Source organism: Nycticebus coucang, chromosome 2 (genome assembly GCF_027406575.1).
Source record: "Nycticebus coucang isolate mNycCou1 chromosome 2, mNycCou1.pri, whole genome shotgun sequence".
In the NCBI taxonomy this organism is placed as follows: domain Eukaryota; kingdom Metazoa; phylum Chordata; class Mammalia; order Primates; family Lorisidae; genus Nycticebus; species Nycticebus coucang.
The window spans coordinates 131,441,228-131,464,561 of record NC_069781.1 but is presented as its reverse complement, the minus strand read 5'-3'; the positions used below and the strand labels follow the sequence as shown (position 1 = coordinate 131,464,561).

Here is a 23,334-nt window from a genome sequence, read left to right as displayed (position 1 = left end):
TTTCTGTAGCAAGGAGTCATTTCTGCGATGCAGCATTTTGGCCTCCAAGACAGAGCATGCTGACCTGGTTTTGTATGAAGATGCAAAAAGCCAGCTGTTGTCAGCTGGCTAAGGGCCAACCACACAGGGAGTTGCAGGCTCAGCACTCACAGGATCAGGTGGTCATCCTTCCACTAAAGAAGGTGGGAGTTCTCATCATGGTAGGAAGGAAATGGAGGCCAAAGGACAGGAAAAATACAGATTCTAATTCACCCTTGGGCACCAGCTAAAGGAAGAATATGAGAGTAATTGTTAAAAGGCAAGGCAGGAGAAAATGCCAAAGATTCTGGTTACTTTAGAGAATGTAGATTTCCTTCTGGGGTGTTCTGGGATGGGTGGACCGGGTATTAATTAGTGTATGTGATCGTTCTGGCCCTAACAGACAGGACTCTAGAGGACCACCTTCTGAACCCACGTTAGAATATACATTCCGTTTAAATGCCTAATTTCTCAAACTGGATTTGGAAATGGTTTTGTCTGAAAGACAGCAGCAAAACCCATCTCTAGCTGGCACTGTGCTGGGGGGCTTTGGAGAAGATTAGACAACATCTGGACCCCCAAGGCCCCTCAGTTTTCCACAATACAACAGCCTCTTTGCACCTTGGATTCCCAAAGAACCAGATGGCGGCAGAAACACAAATTGAGCAGGTAAGAATGGTGCTATCTGCATGTGATCATCACTCATGCTCAGAGAAAAAGATGACTGCCCGGTGCTCCATTCCAGGGATGGAGATACCACCAATATTCCACAGGCCCTTTTCTCTGTTTAAAGAGCAAGAAAATGTTCATTTCCATTTGCCCAGTATTGAATGGAAAACAGGATGAAGCCAGGTGCAGTGGCTCATGCCTGTAATCCTAGCACTCTGGGACGCCAAGGCAGGTATTGCCCTGAGCTCACAGGTTTGAGACCAGTTTGAGCAAGAGAGAGACCCTGTCTCTAAAAATAGCCAGGCATTGTGGTGGGCACCTATAGTCCCAGCTACTCAGGAAGCTGAGGCAAGAGAATTGCTTGAGCACAAGAGTTTGAGGTTGCTGTGAGCTGTGATGCCGCGGGACTCTACCAAGGGTGACAAAGTGAGACTGTCTCAACCCCCCCCCCCGCAAAAAAAAAAAAAACACCAAAAACCAGAATGGCTAATAAGTTCAGCAAAGGATTCATTTCAAGTGGGACTTAAAAAATGCAACTCTCCAGAACTCAGGGTGAAAGCAGGGATTAGGGAGGACAAAGCATGAATTCCCAGGGTGCTTTCTCAGCCTCCTGGTTCGGGGGCAGATGCTGGTGTGTTTCACTGCCTGCAGCAGTAGCTAGCTTGCAGCTCATGGAGGGCCCTGCCCTGGACCATTTGAATCTGAATCCTTGGGGTCAGAGAGTAGCAAGGCCTTGGCATTACTATCTTTAAAAGTTCCTCCAGGGAATCCTAATGGACGGTCAGAATTAGCAACCACTGATCCAGAATCTCAAGTTAACTGTAACAGGAGAACTACAAGATGACATTAAGAAATGGTTCACTAATCTTGGCAGGATCTGGTTTGGAACAGTACACAGTGGCCCCTGCAAATGTCCTGGACTTCAGACACCAGGCCGAGAAAATTCTGGGCTCTCTAGGGCAAAGGAAGAAGGGGCCCAAGGAATGTCCCTTCCACTACAGGGACTCAGCATGCCAACCATTCTTGACCTTGGCTCTCGAGCCGGCTGGCCTCTGGAGCTCCCACGTGGTGGTCCTGATCGTGACCTCTCCATGCATCACCTGGGGGGGCCGCCCCGTCTGTAAGATCTCCAGGAGAGTGGACTTGCCCTGGCGTGGGGGACCCACGATGATCATCTTCATCTGCTTGCACTTCTCTGCCTTCCTCAGCTGAGCACGCAGGTAGGACAGCATGGCTTTGGGACCTGTGCAGAGTCATGAAGGGGAAGAGCAGATGCTGCTGCCAACACAGCTCTGGGGACAGGACGTCCTCACTCAGGAAATAAAATTCCATTGTGAAGGAGCGTTTTCTATGTGTTCTAATGGGGTACAGTAAAGGAAGACTACTGGGTTTGGCTAGTCACCCTCAGAGTGATGTCTAGAAGTCAAGAACTGAAGGACGAAGTCCTGGCTGCATGGCAGGTCACAGATAGCCGTACCATGTGGTTATTCACAATACAGTGACTCTGACTAACTGTTGCTTTAGGGAAAATTTTATAGCATATAGTTGGACTCTAAGGGTCACCTGCTCTTTCTACTCCCAGAACTTAACGATGAACTTGAGTCATCTTAACAAGGAGGTGGTGCTAGTGGGCATGGCTGTGGAATCCCTCTACCTTCTTTTCTGATTTCTGCAGGCACATTGCTGATGGTCTGGTCTTCAATGTCCAGCTGCCAGAGGTTGCCCAGCTGCCCCAGCTCAGGAGGGAGTTCTCGGAGGCCAGGGTTGCTGAGGACACACAGGCCCGCCATGAGAAAACACAATGCACAGCTCCTGTAAGCCTCTGCAGCCAGCAGGGAATACTGACAGCCTATACCCCAAGCCCCATCCACCTTGGGCCCTGATTTATCCTGTCTCATTGAAACATTAATTCCAAAGCCTTCCTCCCTGGGAAGTCCGTGGTGGGAATGGCTCTGTCTTCTGCAAATCCCCATGGCTTAGAACTGGGTCCCCTCCCCTAACCTTCTTGTCTCTTTCCCCCCAGTGAAAAGATGAATGATTAAGTGGTTCCCCTCATTATAACCTGGAGAAGCAGCAAAAGTATCTGCATATTGCCCTTGTCTTCCTCTCCCCTACCTTCTCAGCACAGCCTAGTTCTGAAAGTCCCACTGCTGTTTCATGGTGAATACATGGCTTCTTTCCACCCAGCCCCTGTGTCCCTAGTGGTTAATGGGAGGGTATTCTGTCCCTCTGGCCAGCAGGGCCAGTCATCCACCCACTGTGTACTCACTTTCCCAAGTAGAGCTCTGATAGGTTCTTTAGCAGACAAACTGAGGGAGGGACCCCATCGAGGTGGTTGTCGTTCAGACAAAGGACTTCCAAAGACTCACTTAGGAAGGCTGGAAATTCCAGCACACACGCTGCAAAGAAATGACAAAGCACACTGTCATATATAACTCTGGGTTGTCACAGCCTGGGGGCCAGGTGGGTGTATGGACACCCTGAAGGATTTTGTCAAACCTGTTAGAATAAAATGCTCCTCCCATTGACCTAGTGATGCTAATTCTACATATGTCCTTGCACACACGTGCAGTAAAGGACGCTCAATGGCATATTGTGGTGGCAAAGATAAAGGACAATGTACATGTCCACCCACAGGGGGTTGGTCCAACAAGTAATGGAATAACATGCAACTGTTACAAAGTACGGGGCAGGTCTAAGTGCATGGGTGTGAAGTGAAGCTCAAGGGCTATTGGTCAGTTGGAAAGACAGGGTGTGGAACCAGGTATCTAGAAGGTTTATTGGTGTGCTAGAAGACGTCAGCAGACATGCACACACACAGGCACGTTCATGGTGATGAGTGTATTCGTGTTATATACACACACGCACATGCATCATACATGCATATACGTATGTGTATAGGTTAAATGTGTGTGTTAGACACAAACACAAGTGTTCCCAGAAACATGAAATTCCATAGTTGCCTTTGGAGGAGGATATTACTAGAGGACTAAAGATTCATCTGGAGCTCTTTGGTACCACTTGAATTAAAAATATATATATACAACTATTACTTCTTCAATTAAAAAAGGCTAGTTAGCTAAATACAATACTGTCGGCTAAGTTTTTATGCTTCCAAAGATGCCATTCTCTGAAAAAACCAGCCAACTCTTCAGTATCTAAGTGACTTCATTATAATTATGAGATTACCATGAAAATCACAGTAAATCTGCTGAGCGTTTGGGTTGTGAAAGAACGTGGCTGAGAGCTTGGAAGGCAGCTGATGGGAATCAGAGGGTTGGATTTCAGCAGGATCTCTGAAGTGCCTTTATCCTTTCTACTAAGGCAGCGAGAGTGGGTGGGACAGCATGCCTAGAGCTCAGAGAATTCAAGATAAAACGACAGCCTCAATACCCTCTCACCTGGTTGCCTGCCAGACATAGAAAATTGAGAAGCTGGGATTCTTTTGTGGGGCTGAAACCATGCTTGGTTGCCCTTGATCACAACTACCCTCCTTGACTCTGGCTTTTCTCAATGGTAATGGGGTAACCTGGCCTCAGAGAACATTCTGGGAGAGATGATAATGGAACACCAAAAGCGATGCCTGGAAAACACTTCCAGATAGCTGCAATGTGAATGAAACTCACCGTAGAGGCCCCTGTAGAAATAAAGGCGCAACACAACCTTCTAGAGATGGCTTTGTATTAGACCTTGGGCCATAAAAAAAATGTTCAAAAAGGTTGGGTTTTTTTTTTTTATCGTTAAGGAAAAGGGATGATTTCATTAGTTTGAAAAAATATCAAAAATGAGAAAGGCTCACTTTCTTCCCAGAGAACACACTCTCTCAACAACCTGGCCTCTGCACTTTCCAATTTTTAAATTTCACCTGGGTGTTTATTAAGCCTCTTGAAGGAACAGACGGGTAGGATAAGGAGCTATTACTACACACAGAGGTGACACCTGTACAGACCTTCTGGCCCAGTGTCTAAAAGTTATGGAGACCAGACCATGGAGGCCTCAGCTTGAGGTATTTATGAGCTGTAATTATTTATTCATAAGTTATTTATGACTCTGCTCGTCTGAATTTTACCGTAAAAATGGCCATCCAAATTATTTTTGGATGAGGCTGCTGCACAAATATGACTACTATGACTACTTGAATGTACGTAAATCTACTTGGAATTTTACTATTCATCTGCAAACAGGTTGTCTTTTATAGATAATTCCTTACCAAGGGCCAACAACCCTGAGAAAACAACCGTTTTCAGTAAGAGAGTGTGCAGGGAACGCTCTTCTTTTCACTCAGGTGTGGGCCTTAACTTTCTAGATGAAATTTTAAAAATCAAGAGGCTTCTCTCATCTACCAAAGCCATAATAGATCCACCTCTCCCAGGGGACCTTCCAGGGGGCATGGCCTCCTCACCATGACCTCCCCAGACAAGCTCCTGAGGGCCACCAGCAAAGTTATCTTCTAGGACATTGGTACGGTACACGTTATCATTGCTCACATTTCAGGGTGTACCTTTGACCTTCTTTGGGGGACCTTCATTTCAGGGTGTACCTTTGACCTTTCATGAGGGAGTGGCTGGTGCCCCTGAGTGCTGGGCCCCACTCCTCGTACACTTTTTCATGGTTCCAGACAGGATTCTGCAGTTCTAAACTGAAGACACAATTCTAACGGACCCAAATGTATGAGGCTCAACCCCCCAGCAAGTGGGTGGCATGCTGGAGATCTATACTAGCTTCTCTTTTCACACACACATCCTGTTTGGCATCAAGGAAGAAACAGTGTTTGTTTCTCCTGCCTTCGGAGTGAAATCCCTGTGTCTGGATTCAATTTCTAAAGTCCTAAGGCTCTTGATTTAAAAAAGGATCAGTTATGAAATTCATAATTGCATCTCCCTAGTGGTGTGGTAAAGGACCTTTTCCTTTGTTTCCTGGCCGTCCAGACTTCCTTTTCTGTAAGTTGTTCATATCCCTTGCCCATTTTCTGCCTATTGTGTCTATTTTTTTCTGAAAAAAAAAAAAATTAATTTATAAGCATTCTTTGTATATAAGGGACATAAGCCAATTTGTGTCACAACAATTTTTGTTGAAAATATTTTTTCTCAGGCTGCTTGCACTATGGCTTTGTTTAGGACAGCGGTTCTCAACCTGTGGGTAGTGACCCCCTTGTTCCATTTGTAACAACGTGGCAATTAGGAAGGTTGAGAACCACTGGTTTAGGATGTCTTTTGCTAATGAAACTTTTCAATTCTGACAGAGGCCAAAGATTTTGGTCCTGAAAAAAAATAATTTCTGGATTTCCCAGCTTACTTTTACAGGTCTTCCCTACACTCAAATTATATACATGTTCTCTTAAATGTTTTCTTTTTTGTATACTTAAACCTGCTATCCACATGGAAATTTTTTTTTTTTTTTTTTTTTTTTTGTAATTGACGTAAGGCAGACATCAACTGTTGTGTTTTTTCCCCTTCTGGTTGGATAGGCAGTTATACCAACACTATGTATTCAACAAGAAAACATTCCTTTCCACTAAATTGAAATTCTGCCTTTGCCATATATTAGGTTCCTATATTTATTTAGGTTTATTTTAGGATTATCTGTTCCACTGACAACATATGATACCTTTCAGTCATACATAAACACATACACTCATACATGACAGATCTATAATAAATTCACAACCGTTCATCAAAACATGTAACAGGGGGAAGATTATTTAGTTTAACTCCTGCAAATGTGTCTTGGCCTCTGCAGCCTTTCTCATCCCTACTTCACATCATCTATACTTGCCAATGACTTCCTATCAAGCTATTACATTTAAAACAATCTAAATATTGAATCCTGTTTTATGGGACAGCATCCTGAGGGATATTTGTGTGAGTGTATCTGCCTTTAAATGTCTCAGCTTTGAATTTAAAAAGCAGGACTGGTTGTTTAACGTGGGCATCAGGTCCATGCCTTCCCTGTATCTTGCTGAAGATAAAGAACCAGATCTTGTTTCCCTAGAAATATTCTGGCCTTGTGTAACTAGTACAAAAGCTCTTGGAAAAGTTCAGTTTCTGATAAGTTAGGGAAAAGGCCACAAGCCCCTGGCAACCTCGGCCGAACCTCAGCCTGCAGTGCCAGGATGGCTGCGACCTATGTGGACTTTGCAAAATGCCATGATGAGGCAACAAGGGCACAAGGCTCCTGGCACCAGGGCTGGAATCCCATAGTCTTGGGCCGAAATCTGACTTTGTCACCAACTAGACACATGACTAGGGACAAATCAGTCAACCCCAGTGCTACAGACTGAATTGTATCCCCTTAAATTCATATGTTGAAGCCTGAAATCCCCAATGCGATGATATTTGGAGATAGGATCTTTGGGATGTAATTAGGTTTACAAGAGGCCAGGAGAGTAAGAATCTCATGATGGGATTAATGTCCTTAAAAGATGAGGAAGACAACCAGAGCCTTTGTCTTTCTGGCATCTAAGGACATAGCAGGAAGGCAGCTGAGAACGCAGCTGTCTGCAAGCCAGGAAAAGGGCCCTGGCTAGGACCCGACGATGCTGGCACCCTGATCTTGGACTTCTAGCTCCAGAACAGTAAGAAAATAAATGTCACTTTCCAACTTGAACCCAGCAGAATGGCTCCTGGAAAGAAGAGTGGCAAGAAGGATGGTTATTCTGCCATCAGTGAGGAGATGAACCGAGACAACACCCTCCATATTCACAGGTGCATCCATGGAGTGGGCTTCAACAAGCAGGCCCTTTGGGCACTCAAAGAGATCCAGAAATTTGCTATGAAGGAGATGGGGGCTTCAGATGTGCACACTGATACCAGGTTCAACAAAGCTGTCTGGGCCAAAGGCATAAGGAATGTCCCATACCGTATCTGTGTACAATTGTCCAGAAAATGTAATGAGGATGAAGATTCACCAAATAATCTCTATACTGTGGTTAGTTTCCTAACCTGTTACCACTTTCAAAAATCCAGAGTCAACATGGATGAGAATTAATTGGCAATTGTCAGACACATCAAATAAAGTTACGAAACCACACACAGACAAAAAGACAGTAAGTGTCTATTGTTTGAGTTGTCCAGACTGCAGTATTTTGTTATGGCAGCCCATGTAGAGTAAGGCACCCTACAGTTTCCCCAAGTGTAAAATGGGGAAATACAGTCCCCTACCTCCAATTGTGAGGATTAAAGAGACGGTAACACATGTAATGTATCCAGGGCAGTGCTTGGCATGCAGATCTCGTCCACACACGGTAGCTACCAGTATCATTGGCCTCCAAACAGGACACCTGGGATTTAGGACACTTGTGTGTCACACATGTGAGATGAATAACTGACATGCTCCACGTGCAAGTTTTCAGTTGAATATAGACATCTCTGGCATTTCAACAAGGCATTGAAGTGGAAAATCCAATATAAAAGGGTGGATTCCCGTTGGTTAAAGTAGGAAACGAGACCACCCAGCTGTCTTATCTGGGGATGCCAACATTTCCCCAAATCAAATCACACACCTGCCTCAGTCCCTGAACGCTGGCGACCTCTGGTGGTGAAAAAGGCAATACGCTTTGTTTTAAGTCCATCTTCGTTTCTGCGGGAATGAAAGAAGAGTCAAAATTTGAGGCCAGCAGGATGAAGACATTACTATTTGGGCTGTGACTACATAGCACCAAACCATGAAGGAGGGAGGAAATTCCACCATCAGATGTTGGGGCACCCTGTAGCTTATATGCAATCAGTAGTGTTCAGGAGTCTTTGGGGGAAAATGTTTGGAGAAAGTGACCTAACTGGCATTTCCCATTCTTGAGCATTCCCACTTCAGGCAGGAGTGAGCATTTCAGTGCCTGGCATGGAGGTACATTCCAGTGGCTGGTACCTGTCGACTGCCCTGTGGACGCCCTCCTGGGGTATAAGTTCTGCTGAGATGCCACAGAGGCAGCCTTCCTTCCACAGATGGGCCGGGGCATCTGGGGTCACCCCAGCTTCTCTCCTTTTATTGAAAGCCTTTGTGGGTACATCCTTTTTATTCAATTCTATGCCCATTTTAGTTATTGACTGGCCAAGACTTTTGAACAGAATTACAGTGTGGGATGAAGTGAGAGGCAAGATTCTCCAGGAACCTTTGAAAATTAGAACCAGAAGGACACTGTCATGGGCTGTTTCGTGTCTCTCCCCCAGATTCCTATGTGAGGTCTTAACCCTCAGTATGTCAGAAGGTGTCTAAATTTGGAGATGGGGTCTTTAAAGAGGTAACAAAGTTAAAATGAGGTTATCACGGTGGGCCCTAATCCAGTCTGACTGGTGTCCTTTTAAGAAGAGGAGATTAGGACACAGATACGCACAGAGGGACAACCATGTGAGGACACAGGGAGAAGACGGCCTCTACCAGCCCAGGAGAGAGGCCTCAGGAGAAACTAACCCTGCTGACCTCTCCATCTCAGCTGCCCGGCCTCCAGGACTGTGAGGCAGCAGTATCTGCTATGGAAGCTGCCTGCCTATGGCTCAGCGGCCCCAGCAAACTCCCACGCCACACTACAAGGGCTGCCCAGCTGTAGGTACACACGGGCCCCAGAGCTGCCCAGGGATTCCAAGGCCCCCTGCTTACTTGCCAAGGTGATTTCTGGAGAGATCCAGGGTTTTGAGCTGCCTGCAGGTCCATTTCTCTTGAGGCGGAAGTGTCACCAGCTGGTTTCCCTGTAACCTCAAGAACATGAGGGCCTGTGAGAGAGGAAGGTAGAGAGAGATGGTGTCAAATAACAGAATAGAAAAGACAGAGGAGGAAAGTCAGTGCCCTGACAAAGTGCCCTAACTATCTTAACCACGTTACCTTTAGGAAGATCCCAATTGTGCAGGGGCTCAATGTTCTCTTAAAACTCGAGAAATTGTATTGCACAGAGAAGATGGAACAATTTTTCTATAGAAGGTCTTCCCTCAAAAATCAATGAGAGGCAGTAATTATTCTAGAATGAAAAGGGTCCAAGTACTTCCCAGTGTTAAGGATTCGTAAGAGTGATGATTACTGGTGGGCCTCTCCTGGGAAAAGAATCAGGCTCTGTTGTCCCCAGTCACTGCTGGGGACCTGCACTGCATGATGCTGCCACCTCCTGGGGACGGCCCACACCTGGGGCCAGGCAGGATGGCAGTGACCCCAGGGTGAACTACCTTAGCCGTGGTGTGTCCTATGCTGGCCCGTGTGGGGTCTCAAGCTGGGTATCCCAGGGACTGTGCATGTGAACCTGGCAGGGAATGTGGTCACTGAGGGGCTGAGTCTTTACCCTTGGACTTGTAACATATTTTACTTTAATAGGAGTAATAAAGACACACTGTAACCCTTCCTGAGAACAGCCCCACAGATACCACCTATCCTACCCACAGTCCTGGTGGCCTCAGGAGGGCCACAGGCTGTTTGCAAGCCCACACTAAATTCTCTCTCTACTTCGAGGGCTTTTGTCTCATCCTGTCAGACCCAGGTGGTAGTGCCAGCAGCCATCCCACCCACTGCAATTCTGTGGAGACCCAGCTATGTGTCAGGCCCATCCCCCTATCTTCTGGACAAGGTTCTGTCCTTCCTGATTTACTGCTTCTGGGCCTTGGTGGAAACCAGAAAACCGAGTCTGCTGGCTGTTGGTGTGAAAGAGCTTTAGGCCAGGAGTGTGCTGTGGGGAGTAGGGATGCAGGTCCTCATGCAGCGGCCCTCCCTTCTGGCTCCTTCTCCCCTGGCAGGGTACGTGATACCCCTCCTCTCCCACAATATGCATGTTGAAGGGGACTTTACTGCCTTTGGGGGATTCTTGAACATAGGAAGGCGAGCTCCTGGAGGTCTGAGAAACAGCCCAGCAGGCCTGGGGTGGGGGTAGGGCTAAGGGGTCACTCTGCCTGTACAGTGTGGCTACCATGGGGCCCTGGTGGGGCTATCTTGATGCCTTTAGCAAGCACTTACCAGGCTTCTGCTCTGCAGCTGACCCTGAGCTCTAAGCAATCAACATGATCTATCATCTGTCTAAGGGCTGCCAACAACCAGAAGTAGAACACAGCCCGTGCTGGGCTGGCCACACGGGGCTCTTGGGAGAACCCTTCCCTGAGTCCACAGGGCTCCCTTGGCCTCAGTGGGTCCAGCAGAGGTGGGAAGGCACAGTGCTGGAAATGGGTAAGGACAGAGAAGCCTACTGGGCTGTGTTTACAATTTTTAATGTATGAAGTCCCAGGGGAAGTAAACACATAGCTGTTTCTGTTTCCCACATTCTGTACCCCATCTTTGCCCATGACCATAAATATTTTTGACAGATGAACTTTTCCTTCACTCCCTCCCCTGTTATTTGTCTGAGAAGTTCAGAAAAAGCACAGATTTCACTGCAACATGGAGTGATTTTCCCCCAAAAGCCAAAAACTAGAAATAAAGTGCCATTAGACTTACATCCAGTTGAAAAAGCCCCAGGGGGACTTCTTTTAGTGTGTTTTCTGAAAAATCCACATCCTTAAGGTGGTTTTTCCAAAAGACAGCCATTTTCTCTGGCAGCGATTCCAAGGCATTTTTGGATGCTTTACAACATTTCTAGGAGTTTGATGAGAAAGAGAATGAATATTAATCAGCTGTTTAAATGCAGTGGTGCTGAGAAGACTGTTTCCAAATTTGACATTAAAAATAAGACTGTTACAATAAGGCTCTGTAATAAACATGATTCAGTGTTGGCTAAGAGGTTACGAGCGCTCACTGTCTCTGCTTGCCTTCCCTCTTCCAAGGAAGGGACAGGAGTGGAGTTTATGAGGGGAGACAAAGGTGGCTCATAGGCCTTTTCCTTCATGCCAGAACATCTGGGCCATTGTCACCAGAAATAATGGAACAATTCAGAACCATGCTCTAGAGAGAAGCTGGTTTCCCTCACACATATGGTCAAACTAGAAATGTTAATGCTAGTGATGGAGAATTTCCAATTTAAAACCAACAGCAATAAAACACACATATTCTTTATGCTGTTCCATATGTTTTAATGAGCAAAACTCCCAAGAAACAAAAACACCATTTAGTCAGCAGTGTTGTGAATGAATATCAGTTATCTCTAACTCTTACAGTCGTCCTAAAAGAACAGAACCCTGTCCCCGCTCCCCCTTTTGGGCAGAACTCCTGTTGTGACAAGGTGCACGGGCACTGCTCTGCAGGCTCTATTGTGTGGTTTCAAATCCGGAGCTGGGCAGGTGGCCTTCGGGTGAGTTACCTGCCTGGGGCACTTAGCCTTGTGCGTGAACAACAATCCTGCCACCCAGGGCGGCTGCCCAGGGGATGACGAGTGATGAGGCACAGAGAGGGCTCTGTGAAATTAACCGCGATACCGAGTTGACCGTGGCTTTCACGATTTTGGCATGATACTAACCAAAGGGCAGGCCCAGGGATCTGGAAACACCTTCAGGTTGTTTCTGGAAACATTCAGGGAATTGAGTGACTTGAAAGAATGAAGGAAAAGGGCAGGGAGTTCTGTCAATTTGTTGTCAGATATATCAAGTTCCTGTAGCTTCCTCAAACCAATCCAGTTAGTGGCTAGGAGGGGAAAAAAAGTAAGAGTTGGGATAAAAATACCCCTATAAAGAAGAAACTGACTTTAAGTCAGGTCACTGATGAGAAAACATACCACTTTCTTCTTCAAACAATTTTTCTAAACAATTTTTTGAAGCCGTCAGTTTCTGAAGTTTTGAGAGGTGCAAGAATCCAGGCGGAAGGTGGGACAACTTGTTGCTGGAAATATCAATTTCAAGTAGCCTGGGGTTGGGGAAGAAGGAAGTGAAGGCATCAGAAGAATGAGATTAAACACCACTTTTTACATATTTTTCTGTAAACATGGAGGTGTATATTTTTTCTTTTTTCTCCCTGCACAAGGTTAAAGAGTCTGCATTGACAATGCAGCACATATGATTTTTATTCATTTGAAAGACTGTCACCATGTCTTACATAAAGAAAATCAAATCTCTTTGGTGGGCCTCGGTCCCACTGACTAACAGGGATTCAAAATCTTCCCATACACGTCATAGCAAAATAAGCCACATCCCTGAAAGCTCCTGGGAGACCACAGAGCAGGGTTTTTAATCTCTTGGATCCATCCACCTGGCCCAGGTTATGGGCCCTGCTCAGGTATCTCCTTCCCTATTCCTGCTTATGAATCCTATGAGTTACTGCTGACCCCAACGTCTTTCCAACATTCTTCTCTCTCCTTTCGCTTAGAGCTTCAGTTTTTGAAATTAGCTCAAAGCCTTTGTGGAATTAGGCCTTGCAGAGATGTACCCTAAAAAAAGCAATTAAGTATGATCCTCCCTCTTCCCATGCAACCTTGGGGGAAGGCTCCAAAAAAAGCAGACTTCCTACCCTGCCCACCTGCTGCCAGAGTTCTGCAGTTAACCCTTTCCCTGAGGCTCTTCACCCCTTTTCCTGGGGAGAAGGAGGAAAAGCTGGTGCATCAGGACCCAGACAACGAAGGGTCAGTGCCCCTCCTCTGAGTCCTGCATAGGATCAAGATGGGCATCTCAGGCAGTCAGTTCTGTATGGCCATGGGTGAGCCATGTAGATGTGGGCCAGACAAACCATCTCTCTTCTTGTTTTCACCTAAAGAGGGGGCTGTGACCTTGTTCTCAAGAGCTTGCATAAGGGTGGGCAGGGGGAACTTCCTTTTCTTATTTTAGCCAGATCATTTGTCTCAAAAATATAAAATACAACCAGGGAGCACATGCAGGAGGACAGTGGTGATAGACAAGCCCATTCACACCCTGGGACCCACCTGGAGCAGATGATTTCATCCGAAGACTGCACGCTGGGAAGTTCCCCCAGATGGTTGTTGGAGAGGTTCAGTTTCCGGAGGTTGATGAGTCCCCAGGGGATGACAGAGGGCAGGGATGCCAGGCAGTTGGCAGAAAGGTCCAGTTCCGTGATCTGGCAGGAGATGTCTATGAGCCAGTCCAGATCCACCCAGGGCAACCGGAGATGGGACCATTTCACACGAAGTGCCTGGTGGTGGAGAAAAGGGAGACGCACACGTGGACAATGAGCCTGGCCAGGACCAATGTGGAATATAAAAGATGATTTATTCAAGTGTTTGTCTGTGTGCCTGACCTGGCTAGAGTCCCAAGAGGTTGGGACCAGGTCTGCCTCATTCCCCCAGCACCTGCCCGCTGGCAGGCACCAAGGGGCATCCTGTTCCCATCTGCACCTGCACCTGGCAGGTCATTTGAGCACACCTCCAGTGAGTCACCATCCAGACTGCAGAGGAGCTAGGGGGCTCAGTGCTACCCCTATTAGGCAGATCACAGGGAGGAAGAAAGAGGGCCCAGCAGGAGTTGCTGCATACAGAGGAAGTCACTGAAGCCTGGGGAAGCCTCCCTGGGCTGGGTGCCCAAACCTGTCTCTGACCTACCTTCAGGGCCCTCTTCCCTGTGATTAGAGAGGCTGCCCCCTGCAGGCACTGTCTTGTCCCCGGGTGCTTGGCAGATAGGCTGCTTCCATACAAATGGACAATGGACACACAATACATAACAGAACTTTGACCTACAACCTGCTGGGAACCAATCCCCTCCTCTATTGTAAATAACCCTGGTAGCTTCCTGATGCTAAGCCAGACTTGCAAGAGGCCAGATTGTCATCGCCAGTGACAACCCAGGAAGCTAAACAACAATTTCTGTAACAGTCAGTCCAAAATATCCAAGACTTGATTAGTAACTGACAGATTCATTTTTGTCCTTGCTTTTTTTTTTTCTTTTTTTTTATTGTTAAATCATAGCTGTGTACATTAGTGTAATCAAGGGGTAAATGTGCTGGTTTCATATACAATCTGAAATATTCTCATCAAACTGTTCAACATAGCCTTCATGGCATTTTCTTAGTTATTGTATGTAGACATTTGTATTCTGCCTTTAGTAAGTTTCGCCTGTACCCATTCTAAGATGTACCGTAGGTGTGACCCCATCCATTATCCTCCCTCCACCTAACCTCCCCCCTCCCTTTGCCTTCCTTGGCCGTTTCCTCATAGTCTTGTGCTATAGTTGGGTCATAGCCTTCATGTGAAAGCTATAATTTAGCTTCATAGTAGGGCTGAGTACATTGGATACTTCTTCTTCCACTCCTGAGATACTTTGCTAAGAAGAATATGTTCCAGCTCCATCCATGTAAACATGAAAGTGGTAAAGTCTCCATCTTTCTTTAAGGCTGCATAGTATTCCATGCTATACAGGATGGAAGAGAGCCACCTATGCACCCCTAACCAATCCCATAGGAGGCCTCATAGCCTCAACCAGGGCACACTTGAGGCCTTCCTTTGTACCCCTATAAAGTGTTCCTACTACTCTGCCTGTCCTTGGGTCTCTCCACGTGCAAGTGATGATGGCTGGCTCCCCTGCTCCCAAAGTCCAACACAAAAGCCGTTGCTGACTCAGTGCCCCATAGCACAGTGCCTATGGTGCCAGCCACATACACCAAGGCTGCCACATACACCAAGGCTGGTGGGTTGAAACCCAGCCTGGGCTAGCTAAGCAACAATGACAACTGCAACAAAAAAATAGCCAGGTGTTGTGGCAGGCGTCTGTAGTCTCAGCTACTTGGGAGGCTGAGGCAAGGGAATTGCTCAAGCCCAGGAGTTTGAGGTTGCTGTGAGCTGTGATGCCACAGCACTCTACCAAGGGCAACTTAGTGAGACTCTGTCTCAAAAAAAACAAATGAAAAAAACATTGCTTTTCTCATTTGGTTGGTCTTCCTTTATTTCCACAAGAGGGGAGTCAGAAAGACCAGAAGTTTGCTGGTGTTGGGGGAGTAGAAGGGATCTAGTTAAATACATCCAAGCAGGACTCTTCTTGTTCTTAATTCTTTAAGAATTCTGGGCTCAATTAGGTTTCTGGAGGACAGGAAATACGCTCTTTTGCTGGTTTTTCCAATACTGGAAATCCATATTGAAAAATTAGAGGATCAGAAATATAAACAAGGAAGTTGGAGCAAGATGGCGGCTGAGCAACAGCTTCCTTACAACTGGGCATGGTGAGTCTGGGGAGATAAGACTCCAGGCATCTCTGGCTTGTGGGATCTGCCTATAATCATCCGTTTGAGGATACAGGGAGTCAGTAAGGGACTTCTGGACCCCAAGAGGACAAAAACAGTGGAAAACTGGCAAGTGGTTGTTTGTGTTTGATCAACCTAATCCCACCGGCAACCGTAAGTACAAGCAGCAGTGAGACTGCAAACTGGAAAGGCCTTACCTGTGAACTGTTTCAGTGTTTTTGGACTTAGCACTCAGTTGAACTGCCTTGGGGAGAGCTTGAGCAGGAGTGCGGAGAACTTTGGGCATTGTCTAGGGCCCCAGACTGAGCTGCTGAGCTGGGCCGCAGGGAGCCATTGTGAGGGAACTGCCCCGGCAAGCTCCGCCCTCAGGGTCCCAGAGCAAGGATTGGGCAGGAGCTAGTAATAGTAACCTAGTCACTGAGCAGCCTAAAGGTAGGGACTGAGCTGCCTTACAGCCTTAACCCTTAGGGGGTGAGTGAGACTGGTTTTGGCACACTAGAGCCTCGGGCTGTTGTCCTGGGTAGAGTGCTGTGGTGTCACAGCTCATAGCAACCTCAAACTCCTGGGCTTGGCACTGCTCGGACCTCCATGAGAGCTGTGCCATGACCCCCAACCTGCAACTCACGCCCGCCGGGCTTCTGCATGCCCTGACCAAAAACTGCGGGAACTGTGCAACCCCGTGTCCTCCCTCCTGTATCCTCCCTGCCTCCACACTTGCCCACTTGTCTGGCCAGGGATACTGGTAGCTGAGTGCCCTCTGGAGCCCTCCCTGCCTCTGCGCAGAGCCCTTCTCCTGGCCAGAGACTGCTGGAGTCTTCGACACTCTGTGCCAAAGTCACTGAGTGCCAGGCACTCCCAGAACTGTGCACACCACCTCCCACCCTGTTTCTGGATCCGGGTGTGTCACACGCCAGAGCTGCTTCCATAACCAGAACTCCCTAGCTGGGTCAGCCCCAGAGGAAATACACAGGGTCACTCCCTACAAAGATCCAGCAACAATAGAGTGTTCCCGCTGGGGTCTAATCTTGGAGAGGCACCTCCCCAACTCTAAGGACAGCCAGAGGCAACGGTGAAAAACAATCATGAGGCAAAATCAACAGAAAAACTCTGGAATATGAATAATCAGATTAGATCAACTCCCCCAAGGATCAATGGGGCAGACACAGCACAAGATACCATGCACAAACAAATAGCTGAGATGTCAGAAATCGAATTCAGAATCTGGAAAGCAAATAAGATCGAATTAGAATTCCAAGCAGTAACCCAAAAGATATCTCAAGAATTCAACGAATTCAAAGATCAAATGACCAAAGATTTTGACACATTGAGACAAAAAGTTGCAGCCCTCAAAGATCTGAGAAACACAGTAGAATCCCTCAGTAACAGAATGGAGCAAGCAGAAGAAAGGATTTCTGACATTGAAGACAAAGCTTTTGAACGCTCCCAAACTCTCAAAGAGGAAGAGAAATGAAGGGCAAAAACAGATCACTCTCTCAGAGAGCTCCGGGATAATTTGAAGAAAATCAATATTCGTCTTATAGGGATCTCTGAAAGCAACAAAGTGGCTTCACAAGGGACAGAGTCTCTTCTCCATGAGATTATGAAGGAGAACTTTCTAGACATGCCAAGAGATTCTGAAATTCAGATAGCAGTTTCAGAACTCCAGCATGACTCAACCCAAATAAGACATCCCCCAGACACATCATAATCAATTTCACTAAAGTTAATATGAAGGAGAAAATTCTGAAAGCTGCCAGATGAAAGAAAACCATTACCTACAAGGGGAAGAATATTAGAATAAGTGCAGATCTCTCTGTGGAAACCTTTAAAGCTAGAAGAGGATGGTCATTGACTTCTAATCTCCTAAAACAAAATAAGTTTCAACCCAGGATCCTGTAACCAGCTAAACTGAGTTTCATTTACGATGGAGAAATTAAATACTTTAATGACATTCACATGTTGAAGAAATTTGCCACAACTAAACCAGCTCTCCAGGATCTTCTCAGATCTACCCTCCATAAAGACCAGCGTAATTGTCCACCACAAAAGTAAACCCACCCAGAAAATTTTGATCAAATTCCAGCTTCCACAATTGCAAAAGGATTAAAAATGTCCACCGGACTCTTGAAAGGCTTATCAATATTCTCAATTAATGTGAATGGTTTAAACTGTCCTCTAAAGAGGCATAGGTCAGCTGACTGGATACAAAAACTCAAGCCAGATATCTGCTGCATACAAGAATCGCATCTTACATTAAAAGACAAATATAGACTCAAGGTGAAGGGATGGTCCTCTATATTCCAGGCAAATGGAAAGCAGAAAAAAGGAGGCATCGCAATCCTGTTCACAGACGCAATAAGCTTTAAACCAACCGAAATAAGGGACATTTCCTATTTGTTAAAGGTAATACTCAATATGATGAGATCTCAATCATTAATATTTATGCACCCAACCTAAACGCAACTCAATTTATAAGAGAAACTCTAACAGACATGAGCAACTTGATTTCCTCCAGTTCCATAGTAGTTGGAGATTTTAACACTCCTTTAGCAGTGCTGGATAGATCCTCCAAAAAGAAGCTAAGCAAAGAAATTTTAGATTTAAACTGAACCATTCAACATCTGGACTTAACAGACATCTACAGAACATCCCAACAAAATTGAATCACATTCTTCTCATCAGCCCATGGAACATACTCCAAAATCGACCACATCCTAGGCCACAAATCTAACCTCAGCAAATTTAAAAAAATAGAAATTATTCCTTGCATCTTCTTAGACCATCATGGAATAAAAGTTGAACTCAATAACAACAGGAACTGCATACCCATACAAAAACATGGAAGCTAAACAACCTTATGCTGAAGGATAGATGGGTTATAGACGAGATTAAGAAGGAAATCATCAAATTTTTGGAACAAAACAACAATGAAGACACGAATTATGAGAACCTCTGGGATAGTGCAAAGGCAGTACTAAGAGGGAAATTTATAGCACTGCAAGCCTTCCTCAAGAAAACGGAAAGAGAGGAAGTCAATAACTTAATGGGACATCTCAAGCAACTAGAAAGGGAAGAACACTCTAACCCCAAATCCAGCAGAAGAAAAGAAATAACAAAAATCAGAGCAGAAATAGAAAACAAAAGAATTATACAACAGATCAATAAATTCAAAAGTTGGTTTTTTGAAAAAATCAATAAAATAGATAAACCTTTGGTCAACGTAACCAGGAAAAAAAGAGTAAAATCTCTAATTTCATCAATTAGAAATGGTAACGATGAAATAACAACAGACTTTCAGAAATTAAAAAAATCCTTAACGAATACTACAAGAAACTCTACTCTCACAAATATGAAAATCTGAAAGAAATCGACCAATACCTGGAAGTACGCCACCTACTAAGACTTAGCCAGAATGGAGTGGAAATGTTGAACAGGCCTATATCAAGTTCTGAAATAGCATACTATACAAAATTGCAACTATACAGAATCTCCCTAAAAAGAAAAGACCAGGACCAGATGGCTTTACGTCAGAATTCTACCAAACCTTTAAAGAACTAGTACCTAAACTACTAAATCTCTTCCAAAATATAGAAAAGGAAGGAATATTACCCAACACATTCTACGAAGCAAACATCACCTTGATCCCCAAACCAGGGAAAGACCCAACAAGAAAAGTAAATTATAGACCAATATCACTAATGAATATTGATGCTAAAATACTCAATAAGATCCTAACAAACAGAATCCAACAACACATCAAAAAAATTATACACCATGACCAAGTGGGATTTATCCCAGGGTCTCAAGTCTGGTTCAATATGTGTAAATCTACAAATGTAATTCAGCACATAAACCAACTAAAAAATAAGGACCATATGATTCTCTCAATTGATGCAGAAAAACCTTTTGATAATATCCAGCATCCCTTCGTGATCAGAATACTTAAGAAAATTGGTATAGAAGGGACATTTCTTAAACTAACAGAGGCCATCTACAGCAAACCCACAGCCAATATCATATTGAATGGAGTTAAATTGAAATCATTTCCACGCAGATCAGGAACCAGGCAAGGTTGCCCATTGTCTCCATTGCTCTTTAACATTGTAATGGAAGTTTTAGCCATTGCAATTAGGGAAGAAAAGGCGATCAAGGGTATCCACATAGGGTCAGAAGAGATCAAACTTTCACTCTTCGCAGATGATATGATTGTATATTTGGAAAACACTAGGGATTCTACTACAAAACTTTTAGAAGTGATCGAGGAATACAGCAATATCTCAGGCTACAAAATCAACACCCGTAAATCTGTAGCCTTTATATATACCAACAATAACCAACCTGAAAAACAGTCAAGGACTCTATTCCTTTCACAGTAGTGCCAAAGAAGATGAAATATTTGGGAGTATACCTAACAAAGGACGTGAAAGATCTCTACAAAGAGAACTATGAAACTTTAAGAAAAGAAATAGCTGAAGATGTTAACAAATGGAAAAACATACCCTGCTCATGGCTGGGAAGAATCAACATTGTTAAAATGTCTATACTACCCAAAGCAATATATAATTTTTTTTTTTTCAGTTTCTGGCCGGGGCTGGGTTTGAACTCACCACCTCCGGCATATGGGGCTGGCGCCCTACTCCTTTGAGCCACAGGCGCCACCCACAATATATAATTTCAATGCAATTCCTATTAAAGCTCCATTGTCATATTTTAAAGATCTTGAAAAAAATAATACTTCATTTTATATGGAATCAGAAAAAACCTCGAATAGCCAAAACATTACTCAGCAATAAAAACAAAGCTGGAGGAATCACGCTACCAGACCTGAGACTGTACTATAAATCGATAGTGATCAAAACAGCATGGTACTGGCACAAAAACAGAGAAGTAGATGTCTGGAATAGAATAGAGAACCAAGAGATGAATCCAGCTACTTACCATTATTTGATCTTTGACAAGCCAATTAAAAACATTCAGTGGGGAAAAGATTCCCTATTTAACAAATGGTGCTGGGTAAACTGGCTGGCAACCTGTAGAAGATTGAAACTGGACCCACACCTTTCACCATTAACTAAGATAGACTCTCACTGGATAAAAGATTTAAACTTAAGAAATGACACTATAAAAATACTTGAAGAAAGTGCAGGGAAAACTCTTGAAGGAATTGGCCTGGGTGAATATTTTATGAGGACTCCCCAGGCAATTGAAGCAATATCAAAAATACACTTCTGGGACCTGATCAAACTAAAAAGCTTCTGCACAGCCAAGAACATAGTAAGTAAAGCAAGCAGACAGCCCTCAGAATGGGAGAAAATATTTGCAGGTTATACCTCCAATAAAGGTCTAATAACCAGAATCCACAGAGAACTCAAATGTATTAGCAAGAAAAGAACACGTGACCCCATCTCAGGGTGGGCAAGGGACTTAAAGAGAAACTTCTCTAAAGAAGACAGACGCATGATCTACAAACACATGAATAAAATCTCATCATCCTTATTCATCAGAGAAATGCAAATCAAAACTACTTTGAGATATCACCTAACCCCAGTAAGAGTAGCCCACATAACAAAATCCCAAAACCAGAGATGTTGGCGTGGATGTGTGGCGAAAAGGGCATGCTTCTACACTGCTGGTGGGAATGCACACTAATACGTTCCTTGTGGAAGGATGTTTGGAGAATACTTAGAGACCTAAAAATAGACCTGCCATTCAATCCTATAATTCCTTTACTAGGTTTATACCCAGAAGACCAAAAATCACAATATAACAAAGACATCTATACCATAATGTTTATTGCAGCCCAATTCATAATTGCTAAGTCATGGAAGAAGCCCAAGTGCCCATCGACCCACGAATGGACTAGCAAATTTTGGTACATGTATACCATGGAATATTATGCAACCTTAAAGAAAGATGGAGACTTTACCTCTTTCATGTTTACATGGATGGAGCTGGAACATATTCTTCTTAGCAAAGTATCTCAGGAATGGAAGAAAAAGTATCCAATGTACTCAGCCCTACTACGAAGCTAAATTATAGCTTTCACATGAAGGCTACAACCCAACTATAGCACAAGACTATGAGGAAAGGGCCAAGGAAGGGGAAGGGAGGGGGGAGGTTATGGTAAAGGGAGGGTAATGGGTGGGGCCACACCTACGGTGCATCTTAGAATGGGTACAGGTGAAACTTACTAAATGCAGAATACAAATGTCTACATACAAGAACTAAGAAAATGCCATGAAGGCTACGTTGAACAGTTTGATGAGAATATTTCAGATTGTATATGAAACCAGCACATTATACCTCTTGATTGCACTAATGTACACAGCTATGATTTAACAATAAAAATAAATAAATTAATAAAAAAACCCAAAAGCTCAAATTCAGGATTAAAAAAAAAAGAAATATAAACAATAATTAGTACTCTCCAAATGAGAAATGTAACAAGCCCACAGAGGCTATGAGAAAGGTACCAATAATGTGGGATAAGTTTGCCTTCAAAATTGGCAGCAGTTGACAGATGTCCCTATCTGGCCACTAGATGGCGGTGTGTGCCTTGTTTCCATCTTCACCTACCCTAAAGCCTGGGCCTTGAGGGCTTGCATAAGGGGTGGTGAGGGTGGGATCTACAACCTCGGGAAGCTCTGGTTTTGAGCCAAGGGGATGAGGGACATGTCTCTCTAGGGCCTTGATGAAGAGAGATGGATAGGCAATGGTGTATGGGATCTAGAGTCAAGAAAGTGGAATCTTACTTTTAGCCCATTTTATTAAGACAGTATTTTCAGACAATTTACCCGGGCCTGTCTTAATTATTAGCTTTATTCTTTAATTTTTATTTGGAATAATTTTCAAAGTTGCAGTGAAGTTGAACTAGGACACAGTGAGTATTCATACGCGCTTCACCTAGAGTCATCAACTATTAATGTGCTGTCATATCTGCTTTGGCTCCTTTCTCTCTACCCACACGTATAAATAAACACACTTTTATTTTTTGCTGAATCATTTGCAAATAACTTATACATTATGACATTTTACCCCTAAATACTTCAGCATGCATCTTCAGCATGAAGAATAAAAATATCTTCATACGTGACAACCACACAATCATTGTCAAAAAATAGAATATCAATACGATGTAAGCCCACAATCCATGTTCGAATATTACCAATTACCCCACAAATGTTTTTTATAACTATTTTGCATCCTGATTCAGCATCCTGTTGAGAACCACAAACAGGTTGTCATGCCCCTTTATACTTTTCTTTTTTCTAGAGGAGTCCTCAGGACTTTTAATGTCTTTTTTGACACTGGCATTGCAATTTTCAAGTCATGCATGTTGACTTTATATTCTATGAAGAATATTACAAAATCTGAATTTATTCAATTGTTCCCTAAAGTTTAGAGTCAAGTTAACTATTTTTAGCAACAATTTCAGAGACAAGGCTGACTCCATCAGGGGGGCACCTGATGTCAGGTTATCCTACTGTAGGTAATGGCACACTGGGTCCCTTGGTTAATGTGGTGTCTGTCACATCTTTCCTTTGTAAAGACACATTATACCCTTTGTGATTAATAGGCAACCCGTGGGACGGTTACCTGAGAACATGTGACTATTCTGTCTTCCTCTGTATTTCA

General features: G+C 44.4%; 1 protein-coding gene across 3 annotated transcripts in view; it reads right to left on the bottom strand.

Annotated features, from left to right (window-relative positions):
- The window catches only part of LRRK1 (leucine rich repeat kinase 1), a 190,975-nt gene that overhangs the window by 47,132 nt on the left and 120,509 nt on the right, over positions 1-23,334 (bottom strand). For 2 of the 3 annotated variants that reach the window (XM_053581850.1, XM_053581852.1), the window contains 9 exons: positions 13,436-13,662; positions 12,299-12,426; positions 12,044-12,207; positions 11,089-11,226; positions 9,280-9,392; positions 8,189-8,265; positions 2,957-3,086; positions 2,342-2,454; positions 1,716-1,930 (listed from right to left, as the gene is read on the bottom strand). In XM_053581850.1, the coding sequence (XP_053437825.1) occupies positions 1,716-1,930; positions 2,342-2,454; positions 2,957-3,086; positions 8,189-8,265; positions 9,280-9,392; positions 11,089-11,226; positions 12,044-12,207; positions 12,299-12,426; positions 13,436-13,662 (1,305 nt within the window). The remainder of the gene's footprint in view (positions 1-1,715; positions 1,931-2,341; positions 2,455-2,956; positions 3,087-8,188; positions 8,266-9,279; positions 9,393-11,088; positions 11,227-12,043; positions 12,208-12,298; positions 12,427-13,435; positions 13,663-23,334) is intronic. The other variant, XM_053581851.1, reaches the window with a different exon arrangement.